The 16,622-nt window shown below is 47.0% G+C and overlaps 1 protein-coding gene across 3 annotated transcripts in view; it reads left to right on the forward strand.

Moving 5' to 3' along the window:
- The window catches only part of LOC141108313 (deoxyribonuclease-1-like 1), a 54,370-nt gene extending 37,988 nt beyond the window's left edge, over positions 1-16,382 (forward strand). For all 3 annotated transcript variants that reach the window (XM_073599811.1, XM_073599813.1, XM_073599814.1), the window contains exons 8-9: positions 11,828-11,918; positions 14,787-16,382. In XM_073599811.1, coding sequence (XP_073455912.1) covers positions 11,828-11,918; positions 14,787-14,924 — 229 coding nt within the window. In that variant the 3' untranslated portion in view covers positions 14,925-16,382. The remainder of the gene's footprint in view (positions 1-11,827; positions 11,919-14,786) is intronic.
- The last annotated feature ends 240 nt before the right edge of the window (positions 16,383-16,622 follow it).

The following is a 16,622-nucleotide window of genomic DNA, read 5'->3' on the forward strand; positions in this document are numbered from 1 at the left end:
ACCCTGGTCGACCACGCCCCCTAAAACGTCACAGTCCCAGCATGCCCAAGGACTGTGACATCATATGGGGGCGGGGTCTCCGCCTATATAAGTCACAACGCAGCCCTCAGAGACCAGTCCAGCCGGAGAGAGCGTCGTGTCAACATCTGGGGGAAGAGAAGAGAAGCCAAGAAGCCAAGAAGCCAAGAAGCCCAGAAGCCCAGAAGTCCGGACCTCCGCTCGCAATAGAGCTACATGAAGAGAGCGGAGGGGCCGGCCGAAGACCTGCGACACCGGGAGAAGAGGCCGGAGAGCGGAGAAGAACCAACCGGACGCCGGGAGAAGATGAAGCGGAGGGACCCCCGAAGCCGGAGGAAGATCCCCCCCCCGGAGCTGTTTAATAAAATATTTTAAAAACCTGTGTAGTGTGTTTTATTACTTACACTTTTTTCCTAGGTAAATGGGTAGGGGTACCATGTACCCCATACTCATTTACATAGGGTGGGGGGCCGGGATCTGGGGGCCCCCTTATTAAAGGGGGCTCCCAGATTCCGATAAGCCCCCGCCCGCAGACCCCGACAACCAACGGCCAGGGTTGTCGGGAAGAGGCCCTTGTCCTCATCAACATGGGGACAAGGTGCTTTGGGGGGGGGGGGCGCAGGGCGCCCCCCTCCCCCAAAGCACCCACCCCCCATGTTGAGGGCATGCGGCCTGGTACGGTTCAGGAGGGGGGGGGGGCGCTCGCTCGTCCCCACCCCCTTTCCTGACCGGCCAGGCTGCGTGCTCGTATCGTGGTCTGGTATGGATTTTAGGGGGACCCCACGCCGTTTTTTCGGCGTAGCGGGGTTCCCCTTTATAATCCATACCAGACCTAAGGGCCTGGTATGCCCCGCGACGGGGCTAGCAAGGTGTCAATCTCGCCGATAAAAGCGGCAAGATTGACATCCTTTTCTAGTCCCGTCGCACCTGAGTCACGTTCAAAATGAACGGACTTGTCCGTGTGTGGGCAAGTCCGTTCATTCTGAAAGTCCGCCGGAACTCCGGCGAAAGTCCGTCGGAAAGACGGGCGGACTTAGCCCGCCGGAAAGTCCCGGCGTGTGTGGGCAAGTCCGTCCGTTTTAAAGTCCGGCGCACCTGGCGGACAAAGTCCGTCGGAAAGTGTGCCGGACCAAGTAGGATAGAAAGTCCGCTCGTGTGTACGTGGCATTAGGCAGAGTGTTTGCTCCATGGTGGCAAAACGATGCCAACCCCCATGTGGGCCAGTAGTGTCATGGTAACAAACTCTCTAGCCTGCTGGTCCAGCTGACATGTCCACTCACCACTCACTACCTGATGTGTAAACAAATGAGCATCCATTGGTCAGGGGACCAGGGTAAAAAGAGATAAAAGTAAGAAAAAATATAGGGAACAAGAAAAGGAAGACAGAATAACTGGAACATATCTGGAATCTTGTGTCCAACACAACCTCTCACGCTCTGCCTCTGATGCCACAGCAAAATATGATGAGTAACTGAAAGAGAAAGATTTTGTCCCCCCCACTTCAGGCGGCTAGGTTAGGTCTCTGTTCTCACTTGTGGAGTCTGAGGGGACGTCGCTGAAGGGATGACTCTGCCAGTTCCAGTAGGGCCACATCCAAGCTAGAGGACACTTGTCCTGGGTTGGAGACATATGCTATCCAAGCTGACCAAGTGCTGGAGAAGCAGTCTCGGGCACCTCTGCAGGTGGTGATCCAGTCCTCTGCTTATTTCACTCACCTTACGCCTCCATTCCTCCCTGCCAGGGATTTGTGTTTGTTTCCAGTATATGGGGAGCAGCCACTTAGCTGCGTTCAATAAGTGAGGCAACACACTTCTCCTATATTGGCTAACTGGCATGGGAGGATTGTGCAGAAGGAAATGAACCAGGGAGAGAGCCCATAATGTCCTTAATCTGAGACCGTTAAGGAGCATTGTCCTCCCAATAGGGTCTAATCACCGGACAGTCCCACCAAATGTGCAGGAGTGTACCCCTGTGTCCACAACCCCTCCAGCACCGAAGTGGATGGGTAAATTCGTGCTAAATCCGCTGGTACGCGGTACCAATGCGACAGAATCTTATAGTTTTTTTCCTGGGTTTTGGAGTTGATAGAGCTGGACTGGGTAAATTGGTAGAGGTGGGCCAATTGGGTTGGGGTAAAAACAAGCCTCAAGTCTCGTTCCCAGGACCTGATGCATGTGGGCTTAACTGCGGAAGCGGTAGAGCCAATTAGACGGTAGAGTTCAGAAACCATATGTTGGATCAGTTCCTCTGCTATAAAGAGGCGTTCAAAGGGCGTAAGGGTAGAGATATCTCATATGAGTCTCAATGAAATGGTGAAGTTGCCTATACCGCTTAAAGTCCATAGGGAAACTCCTGTGTCAGTTCCATAAGGTCTCTAAGGGTAATAATTTACCATTCTGCAGGAGTTTACCACAGCTGGCATTGCTATCATCCACCCAGGGGCCGAAAAAAAGCCACCTGTTCCCTAGGAGGGAACCGCAGAAACCCCCCCAATGGGGCCAGTGAGGACACAAGGGGTGCCAGGGCCAGTTTAGTGTTGAGGCGATCCCAGGCTGCTAAAGCCTGGGTCATCAATGGGGAGGTAAAGTCCGAAAACCCCCTGTGTTCCTGAGCCAGCCATGGGGCGCTAGAGTTTGGATTGAGTGTGGAAGCGCCAGTTAAGTATCCTCTGTAGGACAATTGCCCTATAATACCTCTGGATGTCAGGTAGGTCTCCGTCATGTTTATGCTGAAGTTCCGCCTGTTGGAGGGCCTGAAGTACCTTGTTGAAGTCAGCTTGATGGGCCTTCTTGAGCTTGGAGCCCAAAGAGATTAGTTCACCCTCAGCACCGCCTTATGACCCTCCCAGAAGATCCCCTTACTCATACCTGCTGTAGTATTCTCTTTAAAGTAATGGGTCAGGACATCCGTGACTCCAGAACCCACCGCCGCATCGTCCAACAGGCATTCATTTAGTCGCCACGACCAGGCCCTATGGGTACCCGGCAGCAAAGCTAGTGTGGCCGTCACTGAGGCGTGATCAGAAATAGTTATATTCCCGATGGACGAAGCCTGCAACAGCTCCAGAGTCAGATGGTCCACACAGAGAGGTTCTATACGGGTATATAAATCATGTACCTTTGAGTAGTAGCTGTAGTCCCTGTCTGAGGGGTGAAGCACTCGCCATTTGTCTATCAGACGGTGAGTCTGTAGGGATCTGCGAAAGTGTTTAAGGAAGGCGTGTGAGGGGGACGCCGGTGCGACGTGTCAAGCAGTGGGTCTAGTCTAACGTTAAAGTCGCCCCCCATAACCAGAGAGCCCTCTCTGAAATCCGCTAGGCTATCTAGAGTTTTGTCTATAAAGGTAAGTTGGTTAGTATTGGGGGTATAAATCGTAGCAAATGTGAACTTCTGTACCGCGATAGTCCGCTTTAAGAAGATGTACCGACCCTGAGGATCCACCCTGTTCCCTGTGATTTGGAAGGGGCAAGACTTATGTATGGCAATAGACGTGCCCCTGGATTTCACGACCGGCGAGTTGCTCAAGAACCACTGGTTATACAAGTGAGCAGGCAGCTTGGGCATCGACTAGGGGGTGAAGTGTGTCTCCTGCAAGAAAACTACCTGAGCCCCTAACTGCTTCAGTTCCCACCACAACTTGCTACGCTTGCATGGAGAACAGAGGCCACATACATTATAGGAAGTTACCTTAGGTGAAGCCATAGGGGATCCGTGGGACAGGTGAGTCTTGTGTTACGATGGTAGGCACAGCATGAGAGGTGGAGCAGGAGGCAGTTCCTGTAAAAAGGTATGTAGCGAGAGAAAGGAAACGAGGGGGAGAGAAGAAAAAGAGGTGAGAAACATTAGAACAGACATAAAAAACACAACATGTCATTAACAGTACCACATCCTGAAATACATGGGGGGCGGGTGCCAGGCTCGATCCCGCTATGGAGAAGCCCCCGGAACCTGACCCCATGTCCCAAAAAGGAAATATACCTAGTAAGGTACGGCCTAGGTGGGGAGCGCAGACCAACATGAGAGGGAAGGTCGTGAGGTTCAGCCCCAGTCCACCACCACCCCTCAGCTGTTTGTCTGTTGACAAGGGGGGAGAACAATTTTGCACAACTGAGGGGTTCTGTTTTAAGCTAGGTCAGCCACTAAGGGGTGTGAAAGACAGGGACCGAAGCCCCAGGCTATCTCCAAAAGGCAACAAGGAAGATCATTGTCTGTTAAAGTAGTAGAATCGTGTGTTCCACTAGGGAGTCACACAAAGGCACACATCTTGGCGGAGTCCATATCCGGGCCCAAGGCAAGGGGCAGCCTCTGAGGACCTAGACCTCTCTCAAAGAGCAAAAAACTAGAGAATTAAGAAAGGTAAGAACAAGTACGGGGAGAGGAGTGCTGGAGAGTGTCCTTTCAGTCCCTTGGGGATGCATGGCTTAGGGGAGAGGCAGAGGGCGGACGCCTGTGGTCTCTCTTGCGACTTCTGCGTTTGGCTGAGAGCCAGGACTGAGGGAGTTGAACAAGGGGGTATTTCTGCGGTCCCCTCCAGTCCGGAAAGTCAACTGGTTCAAGTCCCAGGGTGGCCAGGAAGTGTGGGAGGTCATCCTTGGTGCACAGCGTAACTTGTCTGCCATCTTTGGTGGCCTGCAGGTAGAAGGGGAATTCCCAGCAGTAAGGCAGGCCTGCTTTTTGGATAGCTTCTAGCAGGGGATGGAGTGCTCTGTGCTGCATGAGGGTGCGCCTGGAAATGCCCTGGTAGAAGAAAAGGTGCGCCCCATCAAAATCAAAGTACGGTTTCCCACGCATTTTTTGCATGATCTGGTCCTTTAGCGTATATTTGTGAAGCTTACAAATGACATCTCTAGGATTGTCCCCATCTTGGGAAGGAGGCCCGAGGGCCCTGTGGGCACGATCAATCTCTATGGGTGCTGAAGCAGGCAACCCTAGGATTTCCCAGAATATGTCTTCCAGAGTAGGGTCAATATCTTTAGGAGCCATGGCTTCAGGAAGGCCGCGAATGCGGATATTTGCCCGCCTGCTGCTGTTCTCAAAGTCATCCAACTGACACAGTAAAGTCTCAATTTTCTGTTCCTGGGTATTGCATCTGTCCTGGAGCATAGAGATGGCAGGCAGGGCCTCATCAAGTCTCTGTTCCAAGTTTTCCACCCTGACCCCCAATTGATTGCTATCAGTTTTGAGCTGGGCGATGTCTTCCTTAAAGGCCTTCTCAACCCTGGTGGCAAATTTCTCTAGGTCATCCCGGGTGGGGAGGGACCAGATATGGCATTTTATGTCCTCATCCCCTAGGAAGTCCGCCATGTCAGAGCCCTTATCATGTGAGGCAGAGGATCCCGGGGAGACTGGAGGGGCAGAGTCACTCACCAGCCACGGAGATGGGATCTGGGATTCCACGAGATGCTGCTGCTGGGCCACGGCTCACTGTGCAGCCTTTGCAGCTTTCGTAGCTTTCGGTGTCAGCGGCATCTTGGAGGCCTCATGTCCCGGTCCGCGGGTCGCACTAAAGAAAGCGTCCAGCTGTGCTTGCCTGGTCCCATTCACCCTCGACTGCTGGGAGAGTGCCCGCCGTCCCTGGGACATATTCTCTGTGTTTCTGGGGGTGATATCTCCCCTTTGTGCTGGTGATTAAGCGGTGGTGGGTACAGAGCTGAGGAAATGCACGTCCTCACTCCTCCATAGTCAAGCCACGCCCCCCCCGTAGCACGTTTTAAAAAATAAAAAGGATTGGGACCTCTTTCCCCATGTTTCCCCTGGGTACAGCAGCCCATTCAAATGAATGGGCTGCTGTAGCTGTGACATGCATGTGTACCTATGCTAATGCATCATTTAGGATGTGGGGTTTCACTTGTTATAATTACCTCTAAGGAAGGTGATGTGTCCCCCGAAATGCGTTAGCCTTCCAACTGTCGTATACATGGCGAGACGTTATCGCCTCATGGCTGGAGTTGATTTTTGACACGCTCGTTTCCTATTATGTTTGTGAGTATACTATTGACTTTTGGCTCAATAAACAATTTGGTGGTAATGCACTAGGCTTTTGTGCCCCGTTTGTGTGTGTTTTTTGCAGTTTTGAACATTATCCGATCTGAGAAGGGCTGCATCTGGGGAAGCATTACAGTGATACCATTGGATGCAGTATTGCCTGAATGCTGGAGTGTTTGAATTCTTCTGTGTGTATAAAACCTACTTAAGGCATGCTAAAATGCCATCACAATCAATATTACTGCATTTAATCATAGCATGGCTTAAGTAATAATTAGTTTATCTTAAAGTGGTCCTTTCAGTAAATACAAGAGTGTGCAAATAAAATCCTTATGTCACAATATACAGTCAGTTTCATTTTTTTATACAGTCAGTTTCATTTTTCACAAAAGCTCCACCTATTTTTATTAACCGCTTGCCTACTGGACACTTTTACAAACCAGTCCTACATCTCCAGTCAGGTGATTTTTGTCTGGGCTCAGATGATGTCCTCTCCTTATTACTCCACCCACCAACTCCTGCTCATTCTAAATCCACATACACAAAAAAATCTCCAGGACATTAGGGCATGTCCCTTTATATAAATCCCACTAAATATAAATCCCACTTCCATATTACCTCCCTCACCCTTCCCTGGGCCTCCATCATTTAACTGTACTCAACGCACCCATTACCCCGCACCCTCTGGCAGCAGCTGCAATCCACACAATTTAGTTCCCATTTCTCTTCTCCCCAAGACCAGACTCCCTTTCTCTTGTGCCCTTTGGAATTCCCGCTCTGTCTGTAACACACTCACCTCTCTCCATGACCTCTTTATCGCTAACTCATTTAATCTACTCGCTATTACCAAAACCTGTCTTCATGAATCCAACACTGCATCCCCTGCTGCCCTATCCTATGGTGGTCTACTCTGGACTCACTCCCCCATATCCAGTGGACGCAAGGGAGGGGGTGTCAGAATCCTTCTAGTCCCACACAGCGCCTTTCAGGCACTTCACCAACCTCCCTCTCTGTCACTCTCCTCTTTCGAAACACACTGCATTCGTCTTTTCTCTCCAGTTTCTCTAAGGATAGCTGTGAACTACAGGCCCGCTGGACCGATATCAACCTTTCTTGATGACTTCTCTGCCTGGCTACCCTACTTTCTTTCTTCCAAAATCCCCGCAATCATTCTGGGTGACTTCAACTTCCCTATTAATTCTAACACTCCTGCCACCTCCAAACTTCTCAGTTTAACCTCCTCCCTTGACCTGAAGAAATGGATACACGCTCCTACTCACTCTGAAGGCAACACCCTTGACATTGTTTTCTCCCACCTATGCCCCCCATGCAACCTCTCCAACTATCCATTCCCCCTCTCTGATCACTACCTTATTAGTTTCACTCTCTCCCTCTCATCCACCTCCTCTCCCTCCAACCGCTTAAAAGTTACCCGCAGAAACCTACGTCATCTCAACCCTCAAATCTTCTCTCTGCTACCGACGCCCTCTATGAAAAAATCTCACCCCTATCCTGCACCGACCTAAGCACTTCTGTCTACAACGCTTCGCCACTAGCCTCAGTGGACTCACTGGCCCCCCTCACTACACACAGTATCAGGCCCTGATCCCTTCAACCTTGAAAAAACAGATGATACTAGGAGTCTGAAAAAACATAGTCTGTGGTGTAAGACTAATGCCGCGTACACACGATCGGACTTTCTGGCATACTTGGTCCGGCACACTTTCCGACGGACTTTGTCCGCCAGGTGCACCGGACTTTAAAACGGACGGACTTGCCCACACACGACCGGACTTTCCGGCGGGCTAAATCCGCCCGTCTTTCCGACGGACTTTCGCCGGAGTTACGGCGGACTTTCAGAATGGGCATGGACAAGTCCGTTCATTTTGAACGTGACTCAGGTGCGACGGGACTAGAAAAGGAAGTCAATCTTGCCGCTTTTATCGGCGAGATTGACACCTTGCGAGCCCCGTCGCGGGTCATACCAGGCCCTTAGGTTTGGTATGGGTTATAAAGGGAATCCCCTACGCCGAAAAAACGGCGTGGAGTCCCCCCTAAAATCCATACCAGACCCCGATCCGAGCACGCAGCCCAGCCGGTCAGGAAAGGGGGTGGGGACGAGCGAGCGCCCCCCCTCCTGAACCGTACCAGTCCGCATGCCCTCAACATGGGGGGTGGGTGCTTTGGGGGAGGGGGCACCCTGCATGGCCCCCCCACCCCAAACCGTTGGTTGTCGGAGTCTGCGGGTGGGGGGCTTATCGGAATAATAATAAGAGGGCCCCCAGATCCCAGCCCCCCACCCTATGTGAATGAGTATGGGGTACCTGGTACCCCTACCCATTCACCTAGGGAAAAAGCATCAATAATAAAACACACTACACAGGTTTTTAAAATAATTTATTAAACAGCTTCGGGGGGGTCTTCCTCTGGCTTCGGGGGTCTTCCTCCGGCTTCGGGGGTCTTCTTCCGGTTTCAGGGGTCCCTCCGGTTCCTTTTCTCCCGGCGTCCAGTTGGTTGTTCTCCGCTCTCTCCGGCCTCTCCTCCCGGTGTTCCAGTTCTTCGGCCGGCTCCTCCGCTGTCTTCAGGCCGCTCTTTTGCCAGCGGAGGTCCGGACTTCTGGGCTTCTTGTCTTCTTCCCTCTTCTCTTCTCCAGATGTTGACACAATGCTCTCTCCGACTGGACTGCTCTCTGAGCGCTCCGCTGTGACATATATAGGTGGAGACCCCGCCCCCTTATGATGTCACAGTGTCACATGTCACAGATGTTGACACAACGCTCTCTCCGGCTGGACTGCTCTCTGAGCGCTCCGTTGTGACTTATATAGGCGGAGACCCCGCCCCCTTATGAGGTCACAGTCCCTGGGCATGCTGGGACTGTGACGGTTTAGGGGGCGTGGTCAACATCACCCGGTGACCACGCCCCCTAAAACATCACAGTCCCAGCATGCCCAGGGACTGTGACCTCATAAGGGGGCGGGGTCTCCGCCTATATAAGTCACAACGGAGCGCTCAGAGAGCAGTCCAGCCGGAGAGAGCGTTGTGTCAACATCTGGAGAAGAGAAGAGGGAAGAAGACAAGAAGCCCAGAAGTCCGGACCTCCGCTTGCAAAAGAGCGGCCTGAAGACAGCGGAGGAGCCGGCCGAAGAACTGGAACACCGGGAGAAGAGGCCGGAGAGAGCGGAGAAGAACCAACCGGACACCGGGAGAAGAGGAACCGGAGGGACCCCCGAAGCCGGAAGAAGACCCCCGAAGCCGGAGGAAGACCCCCCCCGGAGCTGTTAAATAAATTATTTTAAAAACCTGTGTAGTGTGTTTTATTATTGACGCTTTTTCCCTAGGTGAATGGGTAGGGGTACCATGTACCCCATACTCATTCACATAGGGTGGGGGGCTGGGATCTGGGGGCCCTCTTATTATAGGGGGCTCCCGGATTCTGATAAGCCCCCCACCCGCAGACCCCGACAACCAACGGCCAGGGTTGTCGGGAAGAGGCCCTTGTCCTCATCAACATGGGGACAAGGTGCTTTGGGGTACCCACCCCCCATGTTGAGGGCATGCGGCCTGGTACGGTTCAGGAGGGGGGGGGGGGGGCGCTCGCTCGTCCCCACCCCATTTCCTGACCAGCTGGGCTGCGTGCTCGGATCGGGGTCTGGTATGGATTTTAGGGGGGACCCCACACCGTTTTCTCGGCGTAGGGGCTTCCCTTTAAAATCCATACCAGACCTAAGGGCCTGGTATGCCCAGCGCTCGCCGCAATAGGAAAATGTGTTTTTCCTATTGCAGTGAGCGCGAAATGCAATACCCTGCCCTTGCGTCGTATCTGGTTCGTTGGACCAGCATACAGACGAGCGGGCTTTCCGTCGGACCAGCACACAGACGAGCGTACTTTCCGCCAGAAACTGAGTCCGACGGAAAGATTTAGGACATGTTTCAAATCTAGGTCCGGCGGGCTTTTGGGAAAAAGTCAGCCGGAAAAGTCCGCCGGAGCCTACACACGGTCGGATTGTCCGGCAGACTCTGGTCCGCCGGACCAAGTATGCCGGAAAGTCCGCTCGTGTGTACGCGGCATAAGTCTCAGAAAGACTTCAACCAATATAAATCTGCCCTCCAAAAATACAATTCCAGCCTCCTCACTGCCAAGCAGGCCTATTTTATCACTCTCCTTAACAACTTATCATCCCATCCCCTTCAATCTCTACTTTGTCCTCCACTGCCTCCACCCACTAACTCACTCACTGCCCAGGAGATCGCCAATCACTTCAAACAGAAGATTGATACAATTTGCGAGGAGATCTCTACTGTTCAGATACCCTCCACGCTTTACACCTCATGCCCACAGGTACAATCATTACTTCCCTCTTACAACCCCACCACTATAGACAAGGTTGCTAAATTACTTGCTAACGTCCATTTTACCACCTGCCCTCTGGATCCTCTTCCCTCACAAATGCTACGTTCACCCTCTGGCTCTATTCTACACTCTCTAACCCACATCTTCAATCTCTCCCTCTCTTCTGGCATCTTCCCCAACTCCCTAAAACATGCATTTGTCAGCCCCATACTTAAAAAAAGCCCTCACTGGACCCATCCATTCTTAACAAACTACGCCCCATCTCCTTGCTCCCCTTTTTATTCAAACTTCTTGAACGTCTGGTCTACAACCAACTGGGCGACCGCCTTGCTGATAATAGCCTTCTTGGTCCCCTTCAGTCTGGATTTAGTCCCTAACACTCCACAGAAACTGTTCTCCTAAAACTAACAAACGATCTTCTAATGGCCAAAACCAATGGACACTACTCTGTACTTCTACTCTTGGACCTCGCTGTTGCCTTTGATACGGTTGACCACCCCCTCCTCCTCAAAAAACTCCATGCCTTTGGTCTCCGTAACTGTACTCTTCGCTGGTTCTCCTCCTAATTTTGCCTCCCCCACGTGCCCCTTCCCCTGATCTCTATGTCAAAATTGATAGCACAACTATAAGTCCATGCCCGCTTGCCAAGGTCCTAGCTGTAGTCCTGGACTCTGAACTCTCTTTTAAGCCCCACATCCAATCACTGTCCTAATCTTGCCACCTCAACCTCCGCAGCATCTCCAAAATATGCCCCTTTCTAATCAATGACACAACAAAGCTCTTCATTCCCCTCCTGGTCATCTCTCACCTCGACTACTGTAACTCCCTTCTCATTGGCTTACTTCTACATAGTCTATCCCCCCTTTAATCCATCATGAATGCTGCTGCCAGACTCATCCACCTTACCAATTGCTCTGTGTCTGCTACTCCTCTCTGCCAATCCCTCTACTGGCTTCTGCTCACCCAACAAATTAAATTCAAAATACTAACAACTTCTTACAAATCCATCCACAACTATATCACTAGCCTAGTCTCAAAATACCAACTTATTCATCCTCTTCATTCCCCTCAAAACCTCCTGCTCTCTAGCTCCCTCGTCACCTCCTCCAATGCTCTCCTCCAGGACTTTTCTAGAGCCTCTCCAATCCTATGGAACGCCTTACCCCAATCTGTCCAATTATCTGCTACTCTATTAGCTTTTATCTGATTCCTGAAAACACTTCTCTTCAGAGAAGCCCATCCTACATACACACCTAACAACTGTATTTTCATTTTCTCCATCACCTCATCCCCCACAGCTATTACCTTTGTTTCACTTGACCCTCCCTTCTAGATTGTAAGCTCTAACGAGCAGGGCACTCCTATTCCTCCTGTACTGATTTGTATTGTAACTGTACTGTAATAATGAGTAATCTGCAGGCAGGAGAAAGCATTTTTTTTCAGTCTCTAACTTGATGTTATTTTTCTTCTCCAGGATAGTGGTGTATGGTGAGGAATTGGCAAATTTGGTGAATTCTGCTGGAATTTATAATTTCACAAAGGAGTTGGGACTCACAGAGGCTGAGGTATGGAGTAAAAATTAGGAGACTTTATGAGATCAATAAAGTATCTATGTGTTGACAAATTTAGAGGACTAGGGTTTTAGTTTTGGATAGGGTATAGAGGGGTTAGATTGTATGGCAGTTTTTCATTGATGGGGGGAATTTATCCTCACATCCTGTCCTCAAAGAAATAAATCTCCACAATGGGTACACAGACAGCAATAAATCCTATTAGAGATTCTAACCTGTACTTGTTTTATTTAAACCAAACTTTTTTGGGCACTCTACCTAAAGTGGGCTTCCACACAGTGTCAGTAACCATATTTTAGTGTAAACTAATAACTGTGCATATTCAGCTTTCTGATTCATTAATCTTCAATAGAAAGGCAATACATAAGGAACATGCTTGTTATAGCCATTCTATGGGCTAGGCATAGCTTAGTTATCTATTGGTTCACTAAGGTCCAGTAATCGCAAATAATTACTAAATCTGTGCACCACAAAACACTATGTTAAAGGTAAAAAAATAAATAACTACGGTAAATGAAAAAAACAATAAACGATAAATTTAAAAACTTGCTACCAAAACACTTAAAGCAATAGTAAATGTGAAATGTAGGGGGCGCTAGTAATAATAACCAAATTAACTAGCTATACAATATGTATCTCATTTACTTTTATAAATTAATGAATATATAGGACTACAATTCATAAAGTATGTTATCCAGGAAATAAATGTGAACTAAACCCAAAAAAATCTACAGATGCGATCTGGCACTGGATAATGTAAGAGGCCATTTATCTGTTTTCTATGTCCTTTATGCTTTTATAAATAAACTTACTACACTATGAGAAATGTTTCTTCTCCTGGGCCATTTGGTTACATGTGTGAGGTATATGGAAGGAGTATCCTATAATTGTGTTTAGTGTGCACAGTAGTCACTGGGTGTTTTTGCGCGAAAAGGAAGATTCAAGTTGGATGAATTTATGGACTATATTGCATTCATTTAAAAGTTCTCCTCTTTTTCACTAAATTGTGATGGGATTCACTGATCTTATGATTGTTTCCAATCAGAAGGGTTTGAATATGCACATTTTTTATGTATATAATTGTAGAATATTTCTATTTGGTTCACATCTATTTCTTGGATCACATGCTTTATGAATTGTGGTACTATATTTTCATAAATTTATAAAATTAAATGAGACACATATTGTATAGCTAGTTAATTTGGTTATCACTAGAGCCTACTACATTTCACATTTACTATTCCAGTAATAGCAATACCAGCATATTCTATATGGCAGCATGAAAAGGAATGGTGATGTGTAAAGTAAAGCAACTCAATCACCCAATCAACCAATTAAAGTGGGAGTAAACTCCCTTGTATGGTTTCTATCTATAGGTAAGCCTTTTTAACAATAAATCTCTCCTAAACGTGCACCATTTAAGAGATATTTACTTTAGATGCTGCTGGTGACATGTTACACCCGTATTCAGGGTGTAACGTGTAACTTTTTTTTTCCAATAATTTTTATTGAATGTTTTTGTTTTTTTAGACATACAGTTACATCATACATTGGTCTAAGCTGGACCAATGTAAGTATACATATTCCATACCTGGCCGATTCCCGTGGATGCAGAGACTCACTGTAGTAGCTGCTGACTGCCCTGCTGCATAGCACAGGGCAGTCACTCACATGGCACAGGAAGGCTTTGTATTTTCTCATTCTTTGATTGGATGAGGTGGAGAGGTGGGGCAGTAGCATCACAATCTCAGCCTCATCCAATCAGAGAACACCTTGAAAAAATACAAGGCATTCTCTGATTGGTGCCCGTGGCTAATGAGCAACTCCCTGTGGTTTCTACGCAGCAGGGCAGCTGCTCAGCACAGTATCTGGAAGATAGCTAGGATCATTGTAGTAAGAGCAGCTACAGTGATATTCCCTTTTCACAGGGATCTGCCAAGTATAGAATATGTATATTTATAGAACATAGTCCAAGCTGCCCCAATATAACTGCAAAAAAAAAAAAAAAAAACACCTAGAATTCAGCTTCAGGTAAGATTTAATTAAATCACTGGCCACTTGTGATCTGATAAGCTACATATTCTCATCTCTATCTCTGTTTCCTAATTAGGTACATTTTCTCATCTGCAATGTCTAGTAACTAAATTGTTGCCTTATCTATGTAGATGACAGATCAATTTTATGTCCATCCACGGTTTTGTTTTTTGTATGATTATACTGTACGTTGGCCAGTGCCATTAGAGCCTGCTACATGGACTACTGCTGTTCTCAGAAAAGAACATTGTATGGAACAATGGAATTTTTTTTGGACTTGAACTAGTTTTACGCTATGTGGCTTTTCCTTCTTATGTTTAATATGCCTAGCTGATTGTTTGAACGTGGAGCAAAATATCAGACATACATGCCAGCAGTGGGGACACTGCAGCTATACCTTATGATGGGGTTATTTGGCTAACCAGATGCCTGATGGTGCTATCCAGGAGATATGTTAAACTCTGTTTTAGGATCTCCCCTGTCTGGTAAGAGGCCAACATTAATATATTTATTAGAAGAGCACCCTATTTGCACTGGGGCACTTTATATATACGTTCGGAGCACTGAGCACTTTGAAAGCACTTGGACATTTAATATGAATTCACTAATTATGGCGTTTTTTAATCATATGGTTATTTATTTTGCACATTTATGTATTTTAGCAATGCACTTGAATTTATGAGATGCAGTTGTATGCAATTTTGTATATGTAATATATTTGGTTGCACAGGTTAGTTTATCCATTTTAAAGGGATAGCGCACTCATTTTTTTCATTGTACTTTATGTTGTTTGTCTCTTCAGTGATCCCTTTTTATGTTATCTTGCAGGCCCTGAAAGTCAGTGATCATTATCCAGTGGAGGCAGATCTTAACCTCAAATATAGTAGTGCTCACACTTTGCTACCATCAGCTATCCTCATTGTTCTGAGTGTCTTAGCTGCTGGAGGAACAAAAACTTTACAATGAGGGTAAAGTAAATGTCCTAGAAAAAAGCAGAAACCACTTTCTTGCAGATGAAAACTCAGGACCTCTATCTTCTGATGCTATTGGTTTATGCAAACCTTATCCCATTATGTGTAATATAATGATGAAATGTGTAATTTGGTGCTTCATGTTATCTTATGACCTACAAGAAGAGCAAAGTCACTTAACTTTTGTAACCACTGGCTGTCTCCTCGATTTGATTACTGTAGTTTTGTATAGCTCTCAATATCCATGCTTATATTACTGTCCCTGGATTAAGTCTTCTGGACCTTCTGTTCCACAGCAAAACTGCATCAACAAAAGATGGGGTTCACAACAAATATAGGTCATGAGGTCTAATGACTTGGAAATAATAGACTTCAATAGCTGATATGCATGTTAGTGTAAAAAGCACTGATGGAACTTTCTGGGATTTGTGGCAAAGAAGATTGCCTAGGTGGCTTTATTCTTGGACTGATCAAGTTGTAAAGTCTTTTGTTTCCTTAGTTGCTTTGTTTTAGAGCCCCATTTCCAAGGTTCACATCTGGATTCTTTAAAAACCTGCATTCTCTGTTCCTACAGTCTTCATAAGCTCTTCCAGTGCAATAACTTGGATGTCCTCAGGAATGTTTTTTTGGCATTTGAATCTTAAATAACATATATATGTTCCACCTTCTCTACCTCTTCTCCAGGTGATTCTGAGAAAGATCTGCATATGTATCGGGGGTAATGGGACTACAACATCTTCTGTAGCATTAATGCTTTCTCATAAAATTATTTATAACATCCTATACTTTGCTATGATAGTACTGTACTTTGATATTGTACACACTGCTTATAAAATGGCTGCCTTTGTGTCAATCTGTGTAACTGACAGCCAGGAGGTGTGACTGATGTCCTCCAGGGACATCTATCATGCGCCACAGAAAGCTTGACCCTGTTAGTTTTTGAATGAACATTGAACAAATGGCAGAGTTGGCGTTTTGAGGTCTACTTACCTTTTATATCTAAAGTTCATAACTGGGCGGGGTGGGGGGGGGGGGGTGTAAAAGATAATGTCTGACTCATACTGGAACAACAAACAAATGGCATTTATGGGTCTACTTATATTTATTTCTAAAGATTCCATCCTGGGGGAGGGCAAAAATATTGTAACTGGCTCATATAAAATATATGTAGGTTGCAACATATGTGCATGAATTGTATATAGATATACAGTACTGACACCTTTAAGGGTTAGGCCACTTTTTTAATCATTTTTATTAAGTGTTTTATAAGGTTTACAAACAGAAACCTACAATTTTCAAACTCCCAACAACGGGGTTACTCACATAGGTAACAAACAGTTGCTGGTAAAACTGCATGAGGTGATTATAAGACAAAAAGAATTGTTACATAAGAATAATGTTTGTCAAAGAAATGTATGCTTTAACAATAAAATAAGTTTGTACAAAAAGGAAAGTTCTTGTGTCATTTTTAGGTTATCTGAACAGTCTACATATGGGAGTGTTATTTCATATTTCTAGCCATACCCACATTTCAAAGGTATTTATCCCACTTGAAGAACCAGTAAGGACAGTCAAGTGTCACAAGATTACTATTGTTTTAGCAGAATGAACTATGGAAGGATAAATACATGAGAAGCAATTTCCGGTAGGTAATCTGCCCAAAAGGCTATCCTGGAGTATTTAAACATACTCC

The sequence above is a fragment of the Aquarana catesbeiana genome, linkage group LG09 (assembly GCF_042186555.1).
Source record: "Aquarana catesbeiana isolate 2022-GZ linkage group LG09, ASM4218655v1, whole genome shotgun sequence".
NCBI classification, from domain to species: Eukaryota; Metazoa; Chordata; class Amphibia; order Anura; family Ranidae; genus Aquarana; species Aquarana catesbeiana.